We start from the raw sequence: 22,453 nt of genomic DNA on the forward strand, positions 1-22,453 counted from the left end.
CTTCATTCTGTCCTGTTAACTAGACTGCCTTACAGTTTTTGGTTATTTCCTGTGTTTAGCACACTGTAGGTACCCAACAAATGTTAATGATGATACAGAAGATTGAACATTATAGCATGATGTATAAATCCAGATATCTACATCATTTACTTGGATAAAAAGATTAAAAGTGAAAAGACATAAAATATGCAACATCTAATTTTATCCAAAAGCTAGGGAACATGGTAAACAGAGACTTAAAAAAAATCTTAGACTGCCCAATTTCTAATGCTTTATACATGACATTCACAGATCAGATCCCGCAGTGGGATCCTGTCCTCAAGAGTCTTTATAAAGGAAGAGATGCAAAAGTTAGCGAAGTTTCCAATCTAAGAAAATCATTACCTTACAAGTGAAAATGAGTTGGTGTGTGTGCATTTTTCTGAAACTCACAGAGAACTACCTTTTCTTATCCTCCTTGAGATACACACTCAGAGGTAAACATTTCATGAATGGAGTGGCTCTTCGGGAGCCAAAGTGTTCAACTGACTTCGAGTCTGAGGCAAAGGGGCAAACATTAGCGGGCTCCCTGCCACAAGCCACAAGTGAGGGGAAAAAAACAATCTCACCTGTATACTGTGCAGAAGGGATTATTTGTCGACAAGGATCTCTTCAGACATAAACAAAGACATGTATACGCAGTGATCACTCAGTGGAGTCATCTTTGATTAAGACAGTCAACAATACCTCTCTAGAGGCCCCAGTTTAGGAATGAGATGGATCTGTTTCTCCCAAGGGGGCCATTTGCCATTACTGCCCTCCTTACCCGTTAACCAAAAAGAAAACAGAAACGAAAAAAAGCCAGACTAGAAAGCCACTGAAACCACTCGTAAAGGGTTAATAATCTCATGACTGCAGATGTGTAGTGTTTATAATTAGTTTTAGATTAACCGTCTTGATCACTATGTAGTAACAACCATCCTGGGAAAACTTTTAACTCTTTCGTTAGCTGATCTGAACCCGAACCTCGGGCGTGGGATTCTAACAAATTCATACTAGAATGCAGCCAACAGGTTGTTAAGTACACACAGTCAATTGTTAGGGATCTACAGATCGGTTCCCCAAGGTCCCGCGGCTTTAAGTTTGACCACGCTAGGAGAGATAAAGATGTGCCCTTCGTCCGCCGCGAGGGCAGAGAGCCGAGTGGGTGCGAGAAGACAAGTAGAGGTCGAATCAGTTTTCCGGAGAACACCAAAAACTGACAAGGGGACTCCTCCAGCCCAGATCTCCACACAGGCAGGGAACCCCGACTCAATTTCAAAGAGGCTGCGATAGAGGCGCGTCTTCCCACCCCACCCTCCCCCATTACCCGGTTAGGCAGCCCTCCTCCCCGGGGTCCCCAAGAAGCCGCGATCCCGGGCCGGTCCCGGGCCGAGGGATGAGTCCCCTTTCCCAAAGGGAAGCGAGGCAGGAAAGGGAGAGCAAAGGGCAGGATGGGGAGCAAAGGGGTGGCACTTGCCGTAGATCATGGCCAGGCCAGTCTCGTGCAGGAAACGGGCCCGTCGGTGCTTGAAGAGCCATATGGTGAGGATGGTGAGGGTGAGGAGCAAGATGAAGATGAGCAGGTTGGCGCTGTCTTGCCGGTGGCTCGCCTCCGCCTGCTTCTCGGACACGATCTCCTCCTCCATGGCCCCTACGGCTCCGGCTCCGCCACCGTCCTGGGCACCCGCCCAGCCACAAGCGCCAACAGCCAACAAGAGCCAGAGAAGCCGCCCGCGCGCGGGGCTGCGGGAGCCCGAGCTGCCGCTGCCGCTGCCGCTGCCGCGCACGGGAACCCTCCGCCAGGCGCTCAGTGCCATGGTTTCCCCCAGCCCCAATGCCACCGCATCCGCCCCCCGAACCAGATGCCGTTTGTTGTCCCCGGCCACTCCCGAGGGCTCATGGGAAGAGGGGAGGAGACTCGGTAGAATCGGCCCAGCACAGGCTGGCCGAGCGACCGCCCACTCCTCGCGGCCAGAGCTCTTAAAGGGACCGCCACCGCATCGGCCCCCTACAGCCTTGAGTGGGAGGAAGGTCATGGAATCCAGCCCCCTGCCTCTGGGAAGGGCAGCATCTCGCCTATAGGCTCCATGCCCTATACTCCATGGATTAAGCACCCATTGTTTGGGTACCAGCCAGGCAAGAGCCACAGTGATATCATTTCCCTTACAGACCCCATGTACATGGAAAAGAGGCAGTGTGGACCAATAGACAGCAATTCTGGTTCTGGCCCAGCCTCCAACATTCCATTTGACCTTGGGCAAGTCCCTTCCCATCTATGGGTCTCAATTCCCTTCTCTGCAAAATGAGGACAAACAGGAAGATCATAGTGTCAGAGCTTAGAGGTCATCTAGTCCAACTGCCTCATTTTACAAAGGGGGAAACTGAGGCCTAGAGAAGGAAAATTACTTGCTCAAGGTCCTACATTTAGTAAATGAAAAAGTACTGTTATAACACATGCCCACTAACTCCACAACCCTATGATCCCTTCTAGCTATTATATTCAATCAATATTAAAAAGTTTCACTCCCCTGCTCCCCCCACCCCTGTGGAAATCCACAAATATACTTCCCTTCATTCAAAGAATTATATTGGAAAGCTCAAGATCTATTTCATGAACCCTCTAACAAGGAGAGCTATCTTGGAGTAATAACAATAGCTAACACAGGCTCTTAGGATCCGCTAGAAGGTGCCATAGAGACCATTGAGTCCAATGTCCTCATTTTATAGATGAAGCAACTGAAGTACACAGGGAGATTAAATGACCTGCCCAGTGTCACAGAGCTAATGAATATCTGAACCTAGTTATTCCAGATTCCATGTCCACTGCCGTATTCATCATCCCACACTGCCCCCTCAACATTATATAGTGCTTTAAATATATTATCTCATTTGATTGGAAGATAGTAGATTGACCCTAATGGGAGGTCTTTGGGAAGAAATGAGATAAGCAATTATCAGTGGATTCTTGTTTAGGCCCAGGTTGGACTAGATGGTCTCTCTGTCTCTCTGTCTCTGTCTCTCTCTCTCTCTCTCTCTCTCTCTCTCTCTCTCTCTCTCTCTCTCTCTTTTTGCCTTTTTGGTGAGGCAATCGGGGTTAAGTGACTTGCCCAGGGTCACACAGCTAGTAAGTGTCATGTGTCTGAGGTGGGATTTGAACTCAGGTCCTCCTGACTCCAAGGCCAGAGTTTATCCACTTTTCCACCTAGCTGCTCTAGATGGTCTCTCAAGATCCCTTTCAAACTCTGAGATTCTCTGATTTGCTCAAGGTCCCACTGATAGTAAGTGGCAGAACCAGGATTCAGAAAAGGTATTCAAGTTCTACATTCAGATCCTCTTTCCACTATATATAGAGTTCTCTACTAAAGGAGAAGAGACAGCTAGGTGGGCGCTGCACCTAGATAGATAGAAGGCAAGGCCTGGAGTCAGGAGGACTCATCTTTGTGAATTCAAATCCAGCTTCAGACATTTAGTAGCTGTGTGACCCTGGACAAGTCACTTAACCTCCTTTGCCTTGGTTTCCTCATCTGTAAAATGAGCTGAAGAAGGAAATGGCACACCACTCCAGTATCTCTGCCAAGAAAACCCCAAATGGGGTCACAAAGGGTTAAACATAACTGAAATGATTACAACAATAATGAACATAGTTGGAAAACCTTCTAGACAATCAAAGTAAGCTGAAATGCCAGTTTGATGCGGGGGGTGGGGTGGTGGGGGGAGTGTAGAAACCAACTAAAAAGTTACAACTGAGATAGTAAGTAACCTAGAAGAACTACAAAACAATTCAAGACAGAGAGTACCAAAACAGACCAAAAAGAAGGAGTTTCCTTTGAAATGTAGTCCAAGGTCTCTAGAAGAGAAGTAAGCTGGGAATGCAGTCAATTAGACAACTCGAAGTTCAAATGAGAACTAAGTCAGAGAGGAAAGAGCTTTCAGCTGTAAGCATAGGCAGCTGGATGGAACAATAGGCCTAGAGTCAGGAAGACTTCAAAGTCCAAATCCAGCCTCAGACACTCCCTAGCTATGAGACCTTAGGCAAGTCACATAAACACTGCCTGCTTCAGTTTCCCCAAGTGTAAAACAGAATCAAATGGGCTAATATGTGTAAAGAGCTTTGCAAATCTTAAAGCCCTATACAACTTATCAAGGGCTTTCACTGGGCTAAGTCCTGGGGATGCAAAGAGAAAAGTAAGCTAGTCCTTGCTCTCAGGAGCTCACAGTCGAATGGCAGGAAACAACTCAGATTCAGCAGCAAGGCAGATGAAAAAGTCCCGTGGTCCTTAGGGTGCAACAGCAATGCAGATGGTAATACTTCTCTAATGTCATTTCTACTAATAAAATATCAGTTTCTGATACTGAACCATTTGACAGGGCCAAGGACTTTGGAGGTAAGAATATTCCCTTCTGGGCCTTCAATATCTTTGTTATGTAGTCATTGCAGGGACAGTGGCCAGGCTGCATTTCACCAGGATTGCTTCCAAGGATGGTAGCTGAGGGCACTGAGCTGGAAGCATTGCTACTCCAAAGGCTCTTGGGTTCTGGGTCTTAGGATGTCTCTATCAGGGTATGAGGGGAGATGGCGGTCAAGGTGGGAGTGGATTTCACCTTCCTGGCACTTGCTGCCTCCTATCTCTTCCTCAGGGAGCCAGGCCGCTTTAGCTAGATTGACCTCCCTACCCTGTGTGGGGCAGTTCCTTGGCAGTTAGAGTGGATGACTGGTCCCTTCTCCACAGGGTTGCCTCCCAGGATAATTGTTGAGGGTTGGGCTGGAAGCAAGAATGGGGGGGGGGTGCTGCTACTCCCAGTACTCTTAAGCCTTCTGTTGGTGACATTTAGCAGCTGTTTCTGTTGGTGAAGAGGAAGGTGGGCCCCCTCTCTACAACAATTTCTCCCTTCAATAGTGGCTGTGGGGGCTGGGTTGGAAGCAGGTCTGGTGATTTGGAAGAGCATTGCCATTTCCAAGGCTCTTAGACCCAGGATCCTAGGCTGTCTCCATTAGGTGGTCAAAGTGATAGTAGGTAGTTTGACTTGCCTGGCATATGCCGTTTCCTTCTTCTCCTTCAGGGTGCCCGGCCATTGTTATTATTTTTTAGAATTATTATTATGTAGCCAGGAGTAGGAACAGACCCTACGTGAGTTCATGGCTAGGGGATAGAGAAAACTCACCTGGGGGAAGGAACAGTAAGAACAAGGGTATAGGCCAGAGGACTCCCAAAATCAGAAGTAAGGATTGAGGAAATGAATTCCTGAAGAAATTTAGCAAAATAAATGCACTGGCTTCAGAGTGAGAACTGGGAAAACTTGAGAAATTAAGTCTGAGAGCAAGATTAAAAGTAGGGAGTCAGAAATACAATTCCCAGGGCAGCTAGGTAGAACAGTGGATACAGCACCAGCCCTGAAGTCAGGAGGACCTGAGTTCAAATCCTGCCTCAGACACATAACACTTATTAGCTGTGTGACCCTGGGCAGGTCACTTAACCCCAATTGCCTCACTTAAAAAACAAACAAACAGAAATACAATTCCCGAAGACTGATGATGAAACATGTTTCCCACCTCCTGATGGAAAGGTGACAGACTCAGGGTGAAGAATGAGAGTTTTTTGGACATGGCCAATTTCAGAATTTGTTTTGCTTGACTATCCATGTTTATAACAGGGGTTTTGGTATTTCTTGCATTCTCAGTTGAGATTGGGGAGAGGTGGGAGGGAGAGAATGCAGACCTGAAAAGACAATGAAACGGAATTTTTAAAAAAGTTGGGGGACAGAGAGAAGGAAGTATTTAATAAGATATTTCTTGGTTCCAGTGAGCATGTAGGAAAGGAAATGTAAGGCCTCTGGCACGTGATAGCTCTTCGAATACTTGAAGTCGGCTCTCATTTTGTATTGCTATTATTATAATAAAGGACTAGACAAGGGCACACCAAGGGAGGTAAGTCTCCCCAGAATGAGAGGACAGTGTAGACCCTGTCAGGAGGCTGTACTTCTATTCTGGGTAGGGCCTTACTCAAACTAGTGCTCTGGCAATCTAGATTTGATATTGGAACAAAATGAAACACTCGAGTGTTGTTTCAGCAGTCAACAAAAGATTTACTTAGCCCTAGTGGAAGACACCACGTGGATTCAGCTGAGCTAAGTTTCTTTGCCTGGATTGCCCATTATTTTTCCCCAGCCAAGCATCAGAGCACACTTGAAGCAACTTTGGCTGCTTTTGCTCAGGTGACCAGAAAGTGACGTCACCATGCTGGGCCTTTAGTCCCCTGAGCCAATCAATCAAGTGTCAAGGATGAGTTCAATATTTTTTAAGGAAAAATGAGTCTAACTTCCATAGAAGCAGGGTTAGATATTTCTTCCACTACAACTTTCTATAATCTATTCACTTTAACGAAACAGATTGTAATCCATTCATATCTGTCCATCCCATGAGATTCTTGTCATGTCCTCTTGTAAGTTTGCATAGATCCATCATGCTGAGGGCCTTCTTTCAGTTCTCCTGACATCACAAAGGTACCAGTAGAACTCTCGGGCTATCAGTTATTTCTCCCTCTTGCCACACGGCCAGCCCATCTTCCTTTAAAACCATACATTTCTTTGAAGATATCCTTTACACTACTTTTCCTGCCTAATTTTTTGTAATGTCTTTTTTGCTATTGCTCTTTGGATGGTCCTTAACTTCAGTTCTATAAAGACTAGATTGTTCCATGACTCCAAGCCACATGACACCACCAGAAGAATGTTGGCATTTTTTAAAAAAAGAGGTCTTTATTTCATAGAGAAAGTTGAGATCTGCAAAAGGATTTTTCCCAGTTTTGAAGGTATCTGAAGTGGGAGAAGATACCAAAGGTGTAAAAAAAACCCTCATATATTACTACTACCAAAAAAAAAAAAAGGCAACCAAGAGTACATCTTGGAACCTACAGGCCTGCTTTCCCATCTATATAGAATTATTATGAGAATGATCTATATACACATTAAAGGCAGCCTTAATGAGGGAGTTAGAAGGGAACAAGCAAGCTTCTGCAAAGGGTTTTCCACAGTAGATCACATCTTTTCCATAATATGATTGACTAAAAGATAGAGGGAATACAAGATCTCATCTAGCTTATTGCTTGGTGCGAATCAAAAGATATTTAATTTGGCAAAACAAAACACTGCTTTTGAGGCTCTCCTTCAGCAAGGTGTTTCCCATGCACATGCTAAAATTCCATACGATTCCCTTAAAACAGTAACAACAGAGCATACCTTTTTCAACAACCCTCTGACCATTAACATCGAGCGAGGTATACAGAAAGGAGACCATGTTCATGAAAGGCATTCACCACTGAAGGGAGATCTACTGAAGTCCAAGGTGAGGAGGGATTGATTCACTGTGGATGATGAAATCCTCCAGATGCCACTGTTCGTGAGTAATTATTATGTTGATTACATCAAGACTTTAGACATGGAAGAGCCTCCTGTGTGAGATCCAGATTCACTCAAAAGAGTTTAGCCAAACTAGCCACATAGGAAGAAACAAATGAATGAAGAATGCATGTTGTCCAGACTATGATAAGCAATTGTATGACTATCCCATTGAGTTCACATACCAGTATAAATGTGTGTTATAATATATAAATATATATGTATGTAATAAGCACACACACACATTTTAGACATACATTGCAAATGGAAAATGAGTTGGAAAAAAGAGAAGAAAATTAGTTGGACCCAGAATTGAATAGAAGAAGGAAAGCAGAAATTGGATTGCTTTTAGGAAATTGCAAAGACTTAGATAAATGTTAATTTGCTAAAGTTAACCCCTCCCCCCTACACCTTAATTAAGCCATGGCAACTGGTGCTTCAGCGCACCAGAATTTAGAGGGCAGTGACTGCACTTGCAATCCCTCAAAAGTATAGAAACAACTGAGCTTAGCATCTACTTAGCAAGAATAATCAGTTAAAATGGGAAGCTACCAGATGGTATACAGGCAGCTGCAACCAACTGCCGATTGTCCATTTCAAATTGGATGTCCTGTAGCCGTCTCAAACTCAACATGCCCAAATGAGGGCTCGTTATTTTTTTCCCCCAAACCTTCCCCTCTTCAAAACTTCCCTGTTACTGTTCTGGGCACCACCACCCGCCCAGTCACTCGGGCTTGATACCTCAGCGTCATCCTTGCTTGCTCTCAGTCAATCTGCCATAAAACCTTGTCGATGCTTTCTCGCCATCATTCACATATTTCAGGCCCACATCACCCCTAGACTATCGCAATCGTCTGCTAAGTAGTCTCCCTGCTGCAAGTCTTTCCCTGTTCCAATCTATCTTCCATTCAGCCGCCAGGGTGATTTTCCTAGAATGCAGGTCTAACCTTATCACCGCCCCCCCCCCCGACTTAATCAATTACAATGACTCTCGATTCCCTCTTGGATCAAATATAAACATCTCTGCTTGGCATTTAAAGCTCTTCTCAACAGGACTTCTTCCTACCCTTCCACTTTCTTACACTTGACTCCCTGAAAGCACACTTTCCCTCCTTAACTTTGCCTCTAAGAATCCCTGGCTTCCTTCAAGACTTAGATCAATCAACATCTTCTATAGGAGACCTTTCCTGGCTCCTCCGCCTGCTCCTGTCCTCCCTGATAAAGTTACCTTTTGTCTCCTCAGTATATTTTGTATGTACCTATTTCTGTGCATTTGTTCCTCCATTAGAACACAAACTCCTTGAAGGCAGGGACTGCTTTTTGCTTTTGCTTTCTCTCCAGCACTTAGCACAATGTCTTCCACATAGTGTGGGCAGCTATGTGGCACAGTGGATAGACTACCAGGCTCAGAGTCAGAAAGACTGCAGTTCAAATCTATCCTCAGATACTTACTAGCTGTGTGACCCCGGGCAAGTCACTTCACTCTGCCTCAGTTTCCTCAACTGTAAAATAAGCTGGAGAGGGAAGTGGCAAACCATTCTGGTATCTTTGGGGGTCATGGGGTCATGGAGAGGCAGACATAGCTGAAATCACTAAACAACAATAGCTACCTCACAGTAAATGCTTAATTAAAGTTTGATGACTGTACCTCAGGTAAGTTTGTTGTAGGCTCAATTCCATCCCAATCCACGTGGCATCATTTAAAGACACATTTCATGCCATTTACCCTGGACACACTTCGTGCTATTTGCCCCAGGCACAAAAATTGTTAGTTATAGCTCTGTAACCACCCCATCCCTATATTTCTGTATAGGGCTTTGTAGCAGAGAACTTTAAAAACATCTAAGAAGACTAGTATGCTACTTTGGGGAAACTAAAAAAGTGTTTAACCTCTTCTGCAGGCCAGACTGGGGTATAGGATATTTAGTCTAGGTAGATGAGGTGGTCCCCCTCTGTAGACAAGAAGTCAGGGAATTACGAGAAGATAGTGGCATGTTAGGACTTAGAAGAATCTGGATACTTAACTGTTTGTTAGGAGTGAGCCTGAGTCAGGCCCATACCTTGGTGGTTTCGGGTCAGTGGTAGTACAAAATAAGATCCAAATAGGGAATCTGATGGTCAAAAAAAGGGAGGTTTATTTAGCCTTGACAGAGGAATAATACTCAGCATGAATATAGTAGCACTTGACTTGGTGGGACCAGGTCCCTCTTATCTCCTTAAGGAAATCTGTTCTGTGGTCAGCAGGAGAGGCTAGAGTGACTCATGTTGCCTCAGGGTGACCACCACCTATGTGGGGCAGGGACTCTACAGTCTCCACCTGGAGTCTTTTTATACCCTTATTTGATTCAGGAAGCCAAGTCAATAAGGCCAGAGGCTATTACAAAGCTGTACCAAGGGAGGCACAGCTTGAACCTTGGCTCTGTGAGCCAATCAAGGCCCTGTTGCATTTCATTGCCTTTTAGGGGAGAAAAAAATTATCTAAACCCATGTTGCAGGGGGGTGGGGAATCCCTAGTAGAAATTGGTCCTATTATACTGGCTAACACCTTAATAAAGCTCTAAAAATGAGCCAGAATGAATAATGATAAAGAAAACCAAAGAGAATCAGCTACAAAGTCCTTTATCAAGTCAAGGATTGTAAAAAGATTGCCAGAATCTTGCAGAAATTTGGAGCAGAGACAGACTAGGGTAGGTCTAAGATAAACTGTGAGCAGCCCACTCCCACAGCAGGAAGTAGGTCCAGTCCAGGCTTAACCTAGGGTAAACCACGGACCCAGTCCATGGCAGGAGACAGGGCCAGAGGAGTACCCAGCATAGGGGAATCTAGGAGGCCCATTCATGACAGGAGAAAGAGATTTATCAGGATTCAGCAACCTAGGCCCCAAAAGGAAACAAAGCAAGACAATTTCTGCAGAAGGCCATCTAACTCAGGATCAAAAAGAGCCTACCCATTCCACGAAAGGGTAAGAAAGAGTACTTTGACTCCCCAACACAAGACCCTAACCAAGGTTGGAGTCCAAGTAGAGCCAAAGAAAAAATAATGTCCTGGCCACAAGGAGTATAAAAGTACCTGGAGGAAATGGAACAGAGATACAAATGGCATAGCTAGGGACGAAAAAATGGCAAGGAGAGTCAATACCTTAGAAAAGACAGGGGTAAACCTCACCTAAGAATTGAACTCTCTGAAGGTTAGAATGGGTCAAATAACAAATGACTTATGAGACAATAAAAAATATTAATATCAAATCAAAAGACTGAAAAAATGAGAAAATATAAGGTATGTATTATCAAAAACAACCAACCTAGAAAACAGACCATGGAGAGAAAATCTAAGAATCATCAGACTATAATGCGATATCCAACTTCGATAGGCTTAGCTCTTCTCAGCAATGCAATGACCTAAGACAATTCCGAAAGATTCACAATGGAAAATGCTATCCAAATCCAGAGGAATGGAGTCTGAATGCAGATCAAAGCATACTATTTTCTTTGTTGTTGTTGTTGTTGTTGTTTCTTTCTCATGGTTTCCCCCTTTTGTTCTGAGTCTTCTTTTACAACACGACTAAATGTGAAATATGTTTAATATGATTGTATATGTAGAGCCTATATCAGATTGCATGCCATTTTGAGGAGTGTCTTGAGGGGAGGGAGGGGGGACATTTAGAACTCAAAATCTTATAAAAGTGAATATTGCAAACTAAAAATAAATTAATTTTTAAAAATAAAACAACAACAAAATCATCAGACTACCTAAAAATGAATGTACCCCTGAAAAAAAGAAAGCTCAGATACAACATTTCAGTATACCATGCCCTGATCTCTTACAACTAGAGGGCAAAGTGAAAAATAGAAAGAATCTACTGAACTTCTCCTGAAAGAAACCCCAAACTGAAAAGTCCTAGGAACATCATACCCACATCCAGAGCTTCCCAATCAAAGGAAAAATATTTCAAGCAGTCAAAAAGAAATAGTGCAAGTACTGAGGAGCCACAGTCAAAATCACAGAAGATTTGGATACTACCAATAAATAGGAGAAGAGATCTTGGAATACAATATTTCAAGAAGCAAAAGATAACAGCTTATAAACAAGAATAATCTACTCAGAAAAACTGAGTATAGTCTTGGAGGGGGGTAAATTGATCTTTAATGAAATAAAGGACTCTCAGACATTCCTAAAGAAAAGGCCAGAACCTAGGAGACACTTTGAAATGGAAATTTGGGAAATAAGAGAAACTTAGAGAAAGGGCTACAATTTGATCAGTTAGAAGGTACTGGCTGATGACAAATTGTTTACCTGCTGATGGGGAGAAAAGAATGAAGTGTCCTCTCAGAACTCTAATGTCTTAAAGGGGTCATAGAGAAAGTTAAATGGGATAGGCAGAGTGCTTAGGGGCAGTTTTGTTCTGTTTTGATGGTATTAGGAAAGTATATGGGAGGTATAAGGGACTATATTGGTGAAGAAAGGAAGAAGTAGAGGTAAATCACTACCTCATAATAGGAATACATCAAATAAAGGGTATGCAAAATGGAGGAAAGGAGGACTGGCACATCACATGGACCTCACTTTCATAGAAACTGGACAAAGGAATGTAGAATGTACAAACACACTCATGCAAAGATCATGTTATAGAAATACATTAAACTCAACAAAGAAATAGAAACAGGGAGAGTGGGATTTGGGGAGAGTGAGAGAGTGATTATCAGTGAAATAAACCCCTACATCAGAGAGGGAAGCATGAATGGAGAATTAAAAGGACAGGAAGAAAAAGTAAAAACTTATCATCAGGATATGGTAAGAAGAGAAGAAGAATAGAAACAGATCATGTCACTTATAGAGCACAGGTGTTAGGCAATCGCTTCTTTCCACCTTAATCTTTGCAAAGAAGATGAAGATAAAGAGAGGAAAAAGTACAAGAAGATAGAATAAAGGTAAATATACAATTAAATGTGAATGCAAATGAAATTAATTCACCCATAAAACAGAAGACAGCAGAATGAATTAAAAAGCAGAATCTAACAATATGTTGTTTACAAGAAACATACATGAAATATTGAGATTTACATAGGATTAAAATAACTGTAGAATCTGTTATGCTTCAAGTGAACTAAAAAAAGTAAAATCTAGTCTTCAAGTGAACTAAAAAAGCAAGGGTAATACGTGTGATTTTAGATAAGGCTAGACTTAAAATAGTAATAGTAAAAATACACTTGATAAAAGGAGATAAGATTTAGCACTGGTTGAAAAATAGGTCATTCACTGGAACAGATTAGGTATACAACATACAGAAGCAGCCGAACACTGTAGCATAGTGTTTGATAAGCCCAAGGAACCCAGCTATTAGGGTAAGGTCTTGCTATTCAACAAAAACTGCACAGTGAACCGGAAAGCAGTCTGGCAGAAATTAGATATGGACCTTGATATACAGCTTACAATCTATAGCCAGATAAGCTCCAAACAGATATATGACTTAGTCATAAAGAATGACATCATGAATGAATCAGAAGAACAAGGAAGAAATTACCTTTTAAATCCATAGATAGAGGAAGAGTTCATAATCAAACAAGGAATAGAAAGAGCATCAAAGGAAAAATGGACAAATTTGATTGTATATAGTTTAAAAGTTTTTGCACAATAAAACCAATGCAGTTAAAACTATAAGGGAAACAAGTAGCTGAGGAAAAATAAAAACTTTTATAGGAACTATGTCTGATAAAGGTCTCACATCCAAGAAACTTAAGGAACTGATTCAAATTTACAAGAACAAGAGCCATTCCCCACATAGATAAATGGTCAAAGGATGTAAACAGGCAGTTTTCAAAGGAAGAAATTTAAGCTATCAATACACATGAAAAAATGTTCCAAATAGTTAGACAAATGCAAGTTCCCACATGACATCCATCAGATTGGCAAAGATGACAATGAATGTACTATTTGTGGAGCAAGTGAACCTTTTATGCTACGCCCCCCCCCCTCTCCCCGCCCCAGCCAGGAAGCTGCATCAGGGAAACTGGGGCCACTCAGGTCATATAGAAGGAAGAAGGCAAGGAAATCAGGGATGCTGAGTCAAGAAAACCTTCATTCTATCACAGCCACTAAACTATGCATAACCTTTGCCCCAGCAATTCCATTATTAGACCTATACTTCAAAGCGATAAAAGAAAGAGGGCAATAACTCACATGTTCAAAAATATTTATAGTAGCTCTGTTTATGGTGGCAAAAAAATGGAAATTAAGGGAATATCCATCTATTGAAGAATGGTATATGAAAATAATAATGGTATATGAAAATAATGGAATACTATTGTGCCAAAGGAGGCTCAGTGGATAGAGTGGCTCAGTGGATAGAGTACTGGGCCTGGAATCAGGAAGACCCGCGCTCAAATCTGGCATCAGGCACTTACTAGCTGTGTGACTCTGGGCAAGTTACTTAAGCTCCGTTTGCCTTAATCTACTAGAGAAGGAAATGGCAAACTACTCCAGTATCTTTGCCAAGAAAACCCCATAGGGGGCAGATAGGTAGAGCAGTGGTAGAGCACCAGCCCTGAAGTCAGGAGGACCTGAGTTCAAATCCCACCTCAGACCAAACACTTCACACTTACTAGCTGTGTGACCCTGGGCAAGTCATTTAACCCCAATTGCCTAAAAACAAAAACAACAAAAAAAGAAAACCCCATAATGGGGTCACAAAGAGTCAGATACAACTGAACATCAACAACATTGTGCCATAAGAAATGACAAAATAGATGAATTCTGAGAAACCTGGGAAGAATGATATGAACTAATGCAGAGTAAAGTGAGCAGAATCAGAACAATTTATACAGTGACAACATTATGGAGAAAAACTACTTTGAAACCCTTAAAAACTGATCAATGCAATAATCAAACATAGTTCCAGAAGACTGACAGGAAAGCATGCTACCTACCTTTTGAAAGAGAAATGATGACTTAGGATGCAGAATATGATGTACATTTTCAGACACAGTCAAAGTGGGAATTTGTTTTGCTTGACTATTTGTTACAAAGGCTTTATTTTTCCTTCCCCTCCCCCCAATGTGGGGTTGGGTTGGGAGTATGAAGATATAGAGGAACAGGGTAGAAAAAAAGAAAAGAAGGAAAAGAGGGTCATTGGAACATCAGAGAAAACAGAAGGAAGGACAGACAAGAAGGACAGTTCTGAATATTGCAGGTTGAATTTATTATAAAGAAAAGCAAATTGTACATTTAAGAGATCTGAGATTTCATGTACAATCCTCCTTTTCTGTTCTCCCATGTATATGGAAATGCCCATCTTATTTGGTGTTTGTTAAGTTCAGAATAAAAGTAAATATTTTTTAAGAAGTCAAGAAATTCTACAAGTTTACTGAGAGTTCCAAAGTCTTGCTACTGCTTGTTATCTGGGTAAACAGTTTATGCTGGCAGCACTTGCCCTGAAAATCCTCTGGGCACAGGTCTCACACTTCATGTATGTCTTTCCTGTTATTCAAGGCCAGTAGAATCTATTTTACAACAGATGCAGGGTTGTCATCTTGGTTCAGGTGTCCAAAATCATCACAGAGGGCTTTCATAGCTATGAGTCCATATGTTTTGCACAGCATTTCATTACCTTCTTATGCATTCAGTAGGATTTCTCATGATGGAGTTCCAACTCCTATCATTCTTGAAACAGTGGTTTGCCTTCAGGGAAACTAAGCTTGATTTCCTTAGTATCATTCTGTTCCCTCTTAGCCAATATTACTGCTCATTCATTCATCCATTCAACAAGCATTTATTATTCAACATAGAACTGCATCCTGCAGCTGGGCTTACCTCTCTACTCATCCATGTTCGACCGTGGTAAGGAGAGTTGGCTCAGAGCTTTGTAAATGACTTCCACTAATGGTACACTGTCTGGAGGAAATCCCAGAATCTCAGCTGTGCTTCCCTGTGTCAGGGACCCTGCTGCCTTCATATCACAGATGGCCCATATATCCTCTCTAGGGGTCACCATAGTCTCTGATGCCTACAGGATAGGGCATCTGCAACTAACTAGGCTGCTGGCAGGATGAATGAGACCTTAGGGGAAAAGCCGAGAGGCACATGGAAGGAGCAAGTCATAACACTTAGTCACAGATCTGATACAGGAGAGGGAAGAGAGAGGCGACTATGGCCACATCCAAAGAGGAGCTTGATGCTCTAGGTTTTAGTTTTCACATCTTCAAAATGAAAGACTGGACTAGATAACCTCCAAGGTCCTTTTCATCTTAACATTCATGATCCTCATGCTGTCACCAGCCCTAGCTGGTTCTCATCTCCTGCAGTCTCATTGCACTGCAGTCATTCATCCAAGTCATCCGAGCACGAATTTCTTCAATAAACATTTGTCAGGCACCTACTACGTGCAAGACAGTGTAATGTGTTCACTTGAGAAACAAGGACAAAAGTAAAACAGTTTCTGCCCTTCAATGAGCCACACAAGGAAGTCCAATGGAAAATATATTTTTATTTATTTTATTAAGGCAATTGGGGTTAAGTGACTTGCCCAGGGTCACACAGCTAGTAAGTGTCAAGTGTTTGGTCTGAGGTCACATTTGAACTCAGGTCCTCCTGACTTCAGGGTCAGTGCTCTATCCACTGTGCCACCTAGCTGCCCCAGAAAATATATTTTAAAAATCCAAATGGCATCATCCAGTGGGGGATCAGGAAAGGCCTTGAGGACACCTGAGAAACTTTTCAAAGGAAGGCAAATAGTTTAAGAGCTAGAGAGAGGTGAGAAAAGGACATCCCAGGCATAGGGGCAACCTGTATAAACATACAGAGGTGGGAAGAGCAGGCAGCTGGGTTCATTTTTAGCTAAAGCTAGATGCACAGAAACATTGCATTTGCTTATGAGGCTTACCCTGACAATATTGTATGTTGTGAGATCATTGAGAGGTTTTACAAAAATTACAAATTTTAATCAATTGTCAAATCTAGCTTCTAAAACTCCTAAATGACTTCAGTTCATAATTCACAGGTTCCCAGATTTCGGTGTTGGAAGAAACCTCAGAGGCCATCTGTCAAAGGGCTGCACTTGAGGACCTAGAGGGCCACATGTGGCCTCGAGGCCACAGGTTCTCCACCCCATATCTAGTCTGACGCTTTCCTGACTAAGAATGCCATCCCCTGCAAATATCCCAGACAAGTTGGCATCAAGCCTTTGCCTGAAGACATTTGGTGAGGAGAGAGTTACTACTGCCTGAAGCAGCCCAAGTCAGCTTTGTGAATTCCCTAATTATCAGGGAGATTTTTTTCTGACACCAGCCTAAGTTTGCAATTTCTCTTTGCAATTTCTACCCATTCTTCCTAGTTCTGTTCTCTGGGGCCAACAAAGAGAACTGTGGAATGAATGAATGAAAAAGCACTTATTAAGCTCTTACTATGTGCCAAACTTTATGCTAAGCTTTATACTCTAACCACTGCGTCACTTAGCTGCCCCTTATTCCTTTTTTTTTTTTTAAGACTGGGTCTCCCTATTCCAGTCTGGAAGTGCAGGGACTTCTCATGGCTCTGTCCCATTCTTTGACTTGCTCCATTTCTGACCTTTTCCTTAAGCACCCTGGTGGCCTTGGCTCCTGGTGGTTCATCCTAGTAATACTGAATTTAGCACAGACACCTGATGGGCTTAGATATCTCTGTCTCAGAACTCTCGAGCACAGCAGATGTACCAGCCTCAGTTTTCCTAGTAGCAGAGATTACAGGCACACACCACTGAGCTCAGCCGGAGTTTACATTCCAATGATAGAAGCAAAACCCATAGCTAATAGTGGCTAGGGAGAAGTACTCTGGCCCAGAAGGTAAGGGAATGGTAACTGGGGCTAGTAAAAGGAACATTAACCCACTCTCTCTAGGAGCAATTGCAGAGTTGACTTACCCCCTGGTTCATGGTTCCAGAAGTGGCGGGATAGGGGAAGCTGGTGAGGAGGGAATAAAGTGAAACATAGCTGAGGCTTTCCAGAAATCCTGCTCTGGGAGAGGCAGTTACCAACCAAGTTGGAAATGGGAATGGGGTTGGGGTAGAATGACCTAGGAGGCACGGTCTCGAGTGGGAGTTCTGAGAGGTTTGGTGAGGAAGCTGTAGAAGAGGGATTAGGTTTATTCTGCTTGACCTCAGAGGTTTAAGAAAAAAATAATAGCTAACATAGCACTTACTATGTTCTGGCCTCACAATTATTATCTCATTTGATCCTGACAACAACCCTGAGAAGTAGATGCTTTTATTATCTTCATTTTATGGAAACTGAGGCAGGCAGAGGTGAAGTAACTTGTCCAGGGCTGTGTGACCCTGTATTTGAGCTGTATTTGAACTCAGATCTTCCTGACTCCAGGTCCAGCCACTCTTTCCACTATGCCACCTAACTGCCCCTGGGCAGAAAAGCTTCCTAACAGTTACTACTATAGCTCTTTCTGTGGTGGCAAAGAATTGGAAATTGAGGGGATGCTCATCAATTGGGGAATGGCTGTTGTATGTGAATGTAATGGAATACTATTGTGCTATAAGAAATGATGAGCAGGAGGACTGCAGAAAAACCTGGAAAGACTTACACGAACTGATGCTGAGTGAAGTGAGCAGAACCAGGAGAACGTTGCATACAGTAATAGCCACCTTGTGCAATGACTGACTTTGATAGACTTAGCTTTTCTCAGCAATACAAGGATCTAAGATATATCCAAAAGTCTCATGATGGAAAATGCTATCCACATCCAGAGAAATAACTATGGAGTCTGAATGCAGATTGAAGCATACTATTTTCTCTCTTTTTTTCTTTCTCGTGGTTTTTCCCTTTTGTTCCAATTCTTTCTTCACAACATGACTAATGTGGAAATATGTTTAATACGATTGTACACGTATAGCCTATATGAGATTGCATGCTGTCTTGGGGAGGAGAGAGGGGAGGGAGGGGGAAATTTAGCACTCACAATCTTATAAAAATGAAAGTTGAAAACTAAAAATAAATAAAATAAATTAATTTAAAAATAGTTACTGCTATATAAGTGAAAAAAGTTTTCCTTATTAGGTAATGAGTTCCCCCTCACTGGAGGTCACTTTCCATATGGCAGCATTTTTAATATTTTCAGACAATTCTGTTCTCCCCTAATTTTCTCTTCTTTAGACTAAATATCTTCAGTTTCTTCATTTGATCTTCATACTGCAGGAATCCCCCATTCACCCACCCCCACCCCGCCAGCTACTCTCCCATTTTATCAGTGTCCTTCCTGAAAGGTGGCCTCCAGAAAGGAACCCATTATTCCAGATGTTCTCTGATCTGGGCAGATTTCCATAAAATTGGCCCTTCCCTAGTTCTGAATACTGTGTCTTTGACTGCAGCTTAAAATCAAATTATATTAGCTTTTTTTGGTTAACCTCTCCTTCTTTGAAATTCATAACCTTACCAAATTTTCCACCCAGTCTAGATTTCAGGAGCTGTGGTATATTTGCTCCCCTACCACCTTCCAAGCCATTCATTGTATTCAATTCATCCCAGTGTTCTCTCCAGTCAAGATCTTGACTCTGTCACCAAGCATGTAAGCTATCCCTCTCAGGTTGGCATCATCTACAAACTGAATTACATGGCATCTATGCTGTTATTCAAGTTACTGATAAAACTATCAAACAGTACAGATTCCTGGGACTTCTGTCCAAGAGGAAATGAAATTATTCAATGGCTATTCTTTGAGTCCATATATTCAAACGGTTCCTAGTTTACCAAATTGTACTATCATCTAGCCAGGGGTGGGGAACCTGTGGCTTTGAGGCCACACGTGGCCTGATAGCCCATGGCATTCTGGTACTCCATCTTTTCTTTAGGAATGGCAAGAGAGATTTTGTCAAATGATTTGCTTTAAAAAAAAAAAAAGACTGGGGCAGGTGGCGCAGTGAATAGAGCACTGGCCCTGGAGTTAGGAGGACCTGAGTTCAAATGTGACCTCAGACACTTGATACTTACAAGCTGTGTGACCCTGGGCAAGTCACTTAGCCTCATTGCCTAGCAAAAACAAACAAACAAACAAACAAACAAACAAACTATACATGTAGCATTTCCTTGATCAGTCTAGTGACCCACTCATAAAAAGAGATAAACTCAATCTAGCATGACCTGCTTTTGGTGAAGCTGTGCTGGCTCTCGCTGATGAAGATTTTCTTTTCTAGTAAAAGTAGTAAAAGCTTATGTTTACATAGCGCTTTGTTTTCAAAGCATTTGGCTTTGAAGAAGCCATTTTTCAAGAAAAAACTCATTTGATCTTCAGTAACCATCCCTCTAATACATTGTAGACCTCTGACAGGAATAGAGGTCAAGCTTACCATTCTGTTATTTGCAGACAACATTCTGTCCCCTTTTTTGGAAAATCTGGAAAACATTCACTCTTCATACTCCAATCCCCAAATCACACCTTTTTAGAACTGGAAAGGGACCCAAATGGTCACCTAGTCTAACCGTATCTTAAGAATTCCCTCTACAACATCACCAATAAGTGGTCATTCAGCCTCTGCTTGAAGACCTATATTGACAGGGAGCTCACTACCTACCAAGAGGCCACACGTCCTTCTTTGCAACTTCTACCCATTGTTCCTGGTTCTGCCCCCTGGGGTAAAGCAGAATAAATCTAATCTCCCATGCGACAACCCAGTAAATATTTGCAGACAGCTACCATGTTTCCTAATTCCCTCTCCCCCCTACACCTCCTTCCAGATCTTCCCTGTTATAGGCTAAACATTATTCTGTTTTTTATTTTTCCCCCAAAATATTTTTTATTCTTGCATAACATTTGTGTTTCCAATTGTGAATAAAAAAATTAGAAAGTAGTTACAAAACAGCAATGGAATAGACAAGGAGCAGGGTGCCTCACACACAGCAAGGCCAAATCACTCCCCATCTTCCCCTTCTTCCTCCTTAGATGAAGTGGATAAACATTACTCTTTCAGCCGGTACTCATATGGCATGAATTCAGGCCCTCTCTTAGACAACCCTGCGATGCCTCTCATGTTCTCAATGATTTTTCAAAGATCATTGATGGCCTCATCAATCACATGGGCCTGATGAAATAGTTTATATGCGTTATCGAGGACAGCAAGGTGCTCTCTTTCTATTTCCTTCCATAATTATCATTGGTATCACCTCTCAGCCATTTTTCTTCTATCTTTTCCTGTTCAAAGATGATTCTTTTTTTCTCAGACAGGTGAAAGGTTTATTCTCCATTCTCAACACAGCAGCAAGAAAGGGGACTGGAGGGAGGTAGGCATCGACCAGGTGGGATTAGAGCATCAGAAGCAAAGGACAACTGGAGCTGGAAGAGTCTGGGGGGGAATTCAGTCCTGGGTTTCGTCAAGTAGCCATTCTGGAGCAGCACTGGGGAGGACTGGAAGGCTCTTTGGGTGATGAAAGCAAGCAGGGAGATCTAGAATGAAGGCAGAGGTAATTCTAGAGGAATGCCATTCTCAGCCAGCCTGGGCAGAGAAGGGCAGCAATCAAAAGTAGGCGTCAAAGCTGACTGTGAAAAAGTTCACTTTGTACAGTTTGACCTTGTGGGCACAGTGGATTCTTCACCACCAACCCCACGTACAGCCCGCTGTACATATGGTATAGGACAACCTGAATGGCTCCTACACCCAAGTCTGTGTTCATTACGACCCTGACCCCAGCGGGCTTCTCATAGTAATGGAGCCTGTAGCGGGCTCGTCAGGAAGGCCAGGAATCCAGTTTTCATGTCCACAGGTGACATCCTGCTGACAAAAGATCAGATGCAGAAGAGCATTCCATGCATCACCTTGAACTCCTTCTCCTGCTTCTTGTGGTGCCATTCACTGTAGAGCAGGCAAACCCCACCTTGGTCAATCCAGTACAGGTTGTGGACAGTCATCTGAGAACCATGGTGGGGGCAGGGGGAAGAGGGGAGGGTCCTCTGTCCCCAAGATTATTCTTTGAAGCAGAGAAAACAGAAGCAAAATAGAAGCTGAATGGCTTTTTGTCACTTCTCATTATCCCACCTACCCCAAGCAGCATTCCTAACCCAAATCAAACTAGGTCCTGATCACCTGGATGAGCATGAAGGGAAGGCGAGCCTTCATTTTGGACACTGAATGCTTCTTCCTATGGAAATTATGGGCATGTCCCTTGGTGCCTCCTAGAAGATATGCCTTAGCATCTGCGCTTGCCCCCCAAGATGAACCGGATGGCTCAGACTCCTGGAACACGGAGTAGTCTGAGTCAGGGGACCACTAGGTCGGAGTGCTGCATATATTGTCAGATGTTGCCACTGCATTCTTGTAAGGGAGGGTTAAATCTGGGGGAAGGGAATGGGTTGTCCCCTTCCCCACTCCAGAAATGACTTTGATATGATGAGGAAGCAGCAATAGGGGCAGCTAGGTGGCACAGTGGATAGAGCACCAGCCCTGGAGTCAGGAGGACCTGAGTTCAAATCTGGATTCAGACACTTGACACTTACTAGCTGTGGCTGGGCACGTATGGGCAAGTCACTTAACCCCGACCGCCTAAAAAAAAAAAAGAAGCAGAAATAAGACTCTGTTAAGTAAAAGAAAGTGAATGAGTCACTGGGATGTTGTATGTTGCCTGAATTGCAACCCCAAGTGTAATTCCCATCTGAGGAGAGTCCAAATCACAGAGCAGCGCTCTGAGTTTGGGGGAATGAATGTGTTGCTGGGAAAAGTGATACCAAAGAGAAAAACAAGTCTGTGCATTTGGCTTCATTGCCTCTGGGCTACTGTGAAAACTTTTATGTGTTTTTGCATTTTCTACAGAATGGAACAAAGGTTGTCCTGTACCTAATATATACATTTGCACCTTTGGTACTTGTGGACCCTTTCCCTTTTTTCTCACTTTAAAAAAAATAAATATAATTTATTAATTTTAAACATTCTTTTAAAAAAAATTTTGAGTTCCAAATTCTCTCCCTCCCTCCCACCCTTCTCCCCTACCCACTGAGATGGCAAGTAATATGGTATCAATTATAAATGTGAAATCATGCAAAACATATTTCCATATTAGCCATATTTCAAAAAAAA

The 22,453-nt window shown here is 42.7% G+C and overlaps 1 protein-coding gene and 1 pseudogene across 2 annotated transcripts in view; both read right to left on the reverse strand.

Annotated features, from left to right (window-relative positions):
* Positions 1-1,912, reverse strand: part of SLC9A6 (solute carrier family 9 member A6) — a 33,350-nt gene extending 31,438 nt beyond the window's left edge. The window contains exon 1 of the mRNA XM_020969831.2: positions 1,499-1,912. Coding sequence (XP_020825490.1) covers positions 1,499-1,838 — 340 coding nt within the window. The 5' untranslated portion in view covers positions 1,839-1,912. The remainder of the gene's footprint in view (positions 1-1,498) is intronic.
* An 18,260-nt stretch (positions 1,913-20,172) lies between these two features.
* On the reverse strand, positions 20,173-22,250 carry LOC110196565 (trafficking protein particle complex subunit 1 pseudogene; annotated as a pseudogene). The gene is made up of 2 exons (XR_013483536.1): positions 21,877-22,250; positions 20,173-21,350 (listed from the first exon to the last, which is right to left on the reverse strand). The product of XR_013483536.1 is annotated as a trafficking protein particle complex subunit 1 pseudogene (transcript).
* Between the last annotated feature and the right edge of the window lie 203 nt (positions 22,251-22,453).

Source organism: Phascolarctos cinereus, unplaced genomic scaffold (assembly GCF_003287225.1).
Source record: "Phascolarctos cinereus isolate Bilbo 61053 unplaced genomic scaffold, phaCin_HiC Scaffold_8;HRSCAF=390, whole genome shotgun sequence".
Taxonomy (NCBI): Eukaryota; Metazoa; Chordata; class Mammalia; order Diprotodontia; family Phascolarctidae; genus Phascolarctos; species Phascolarctos cinereus.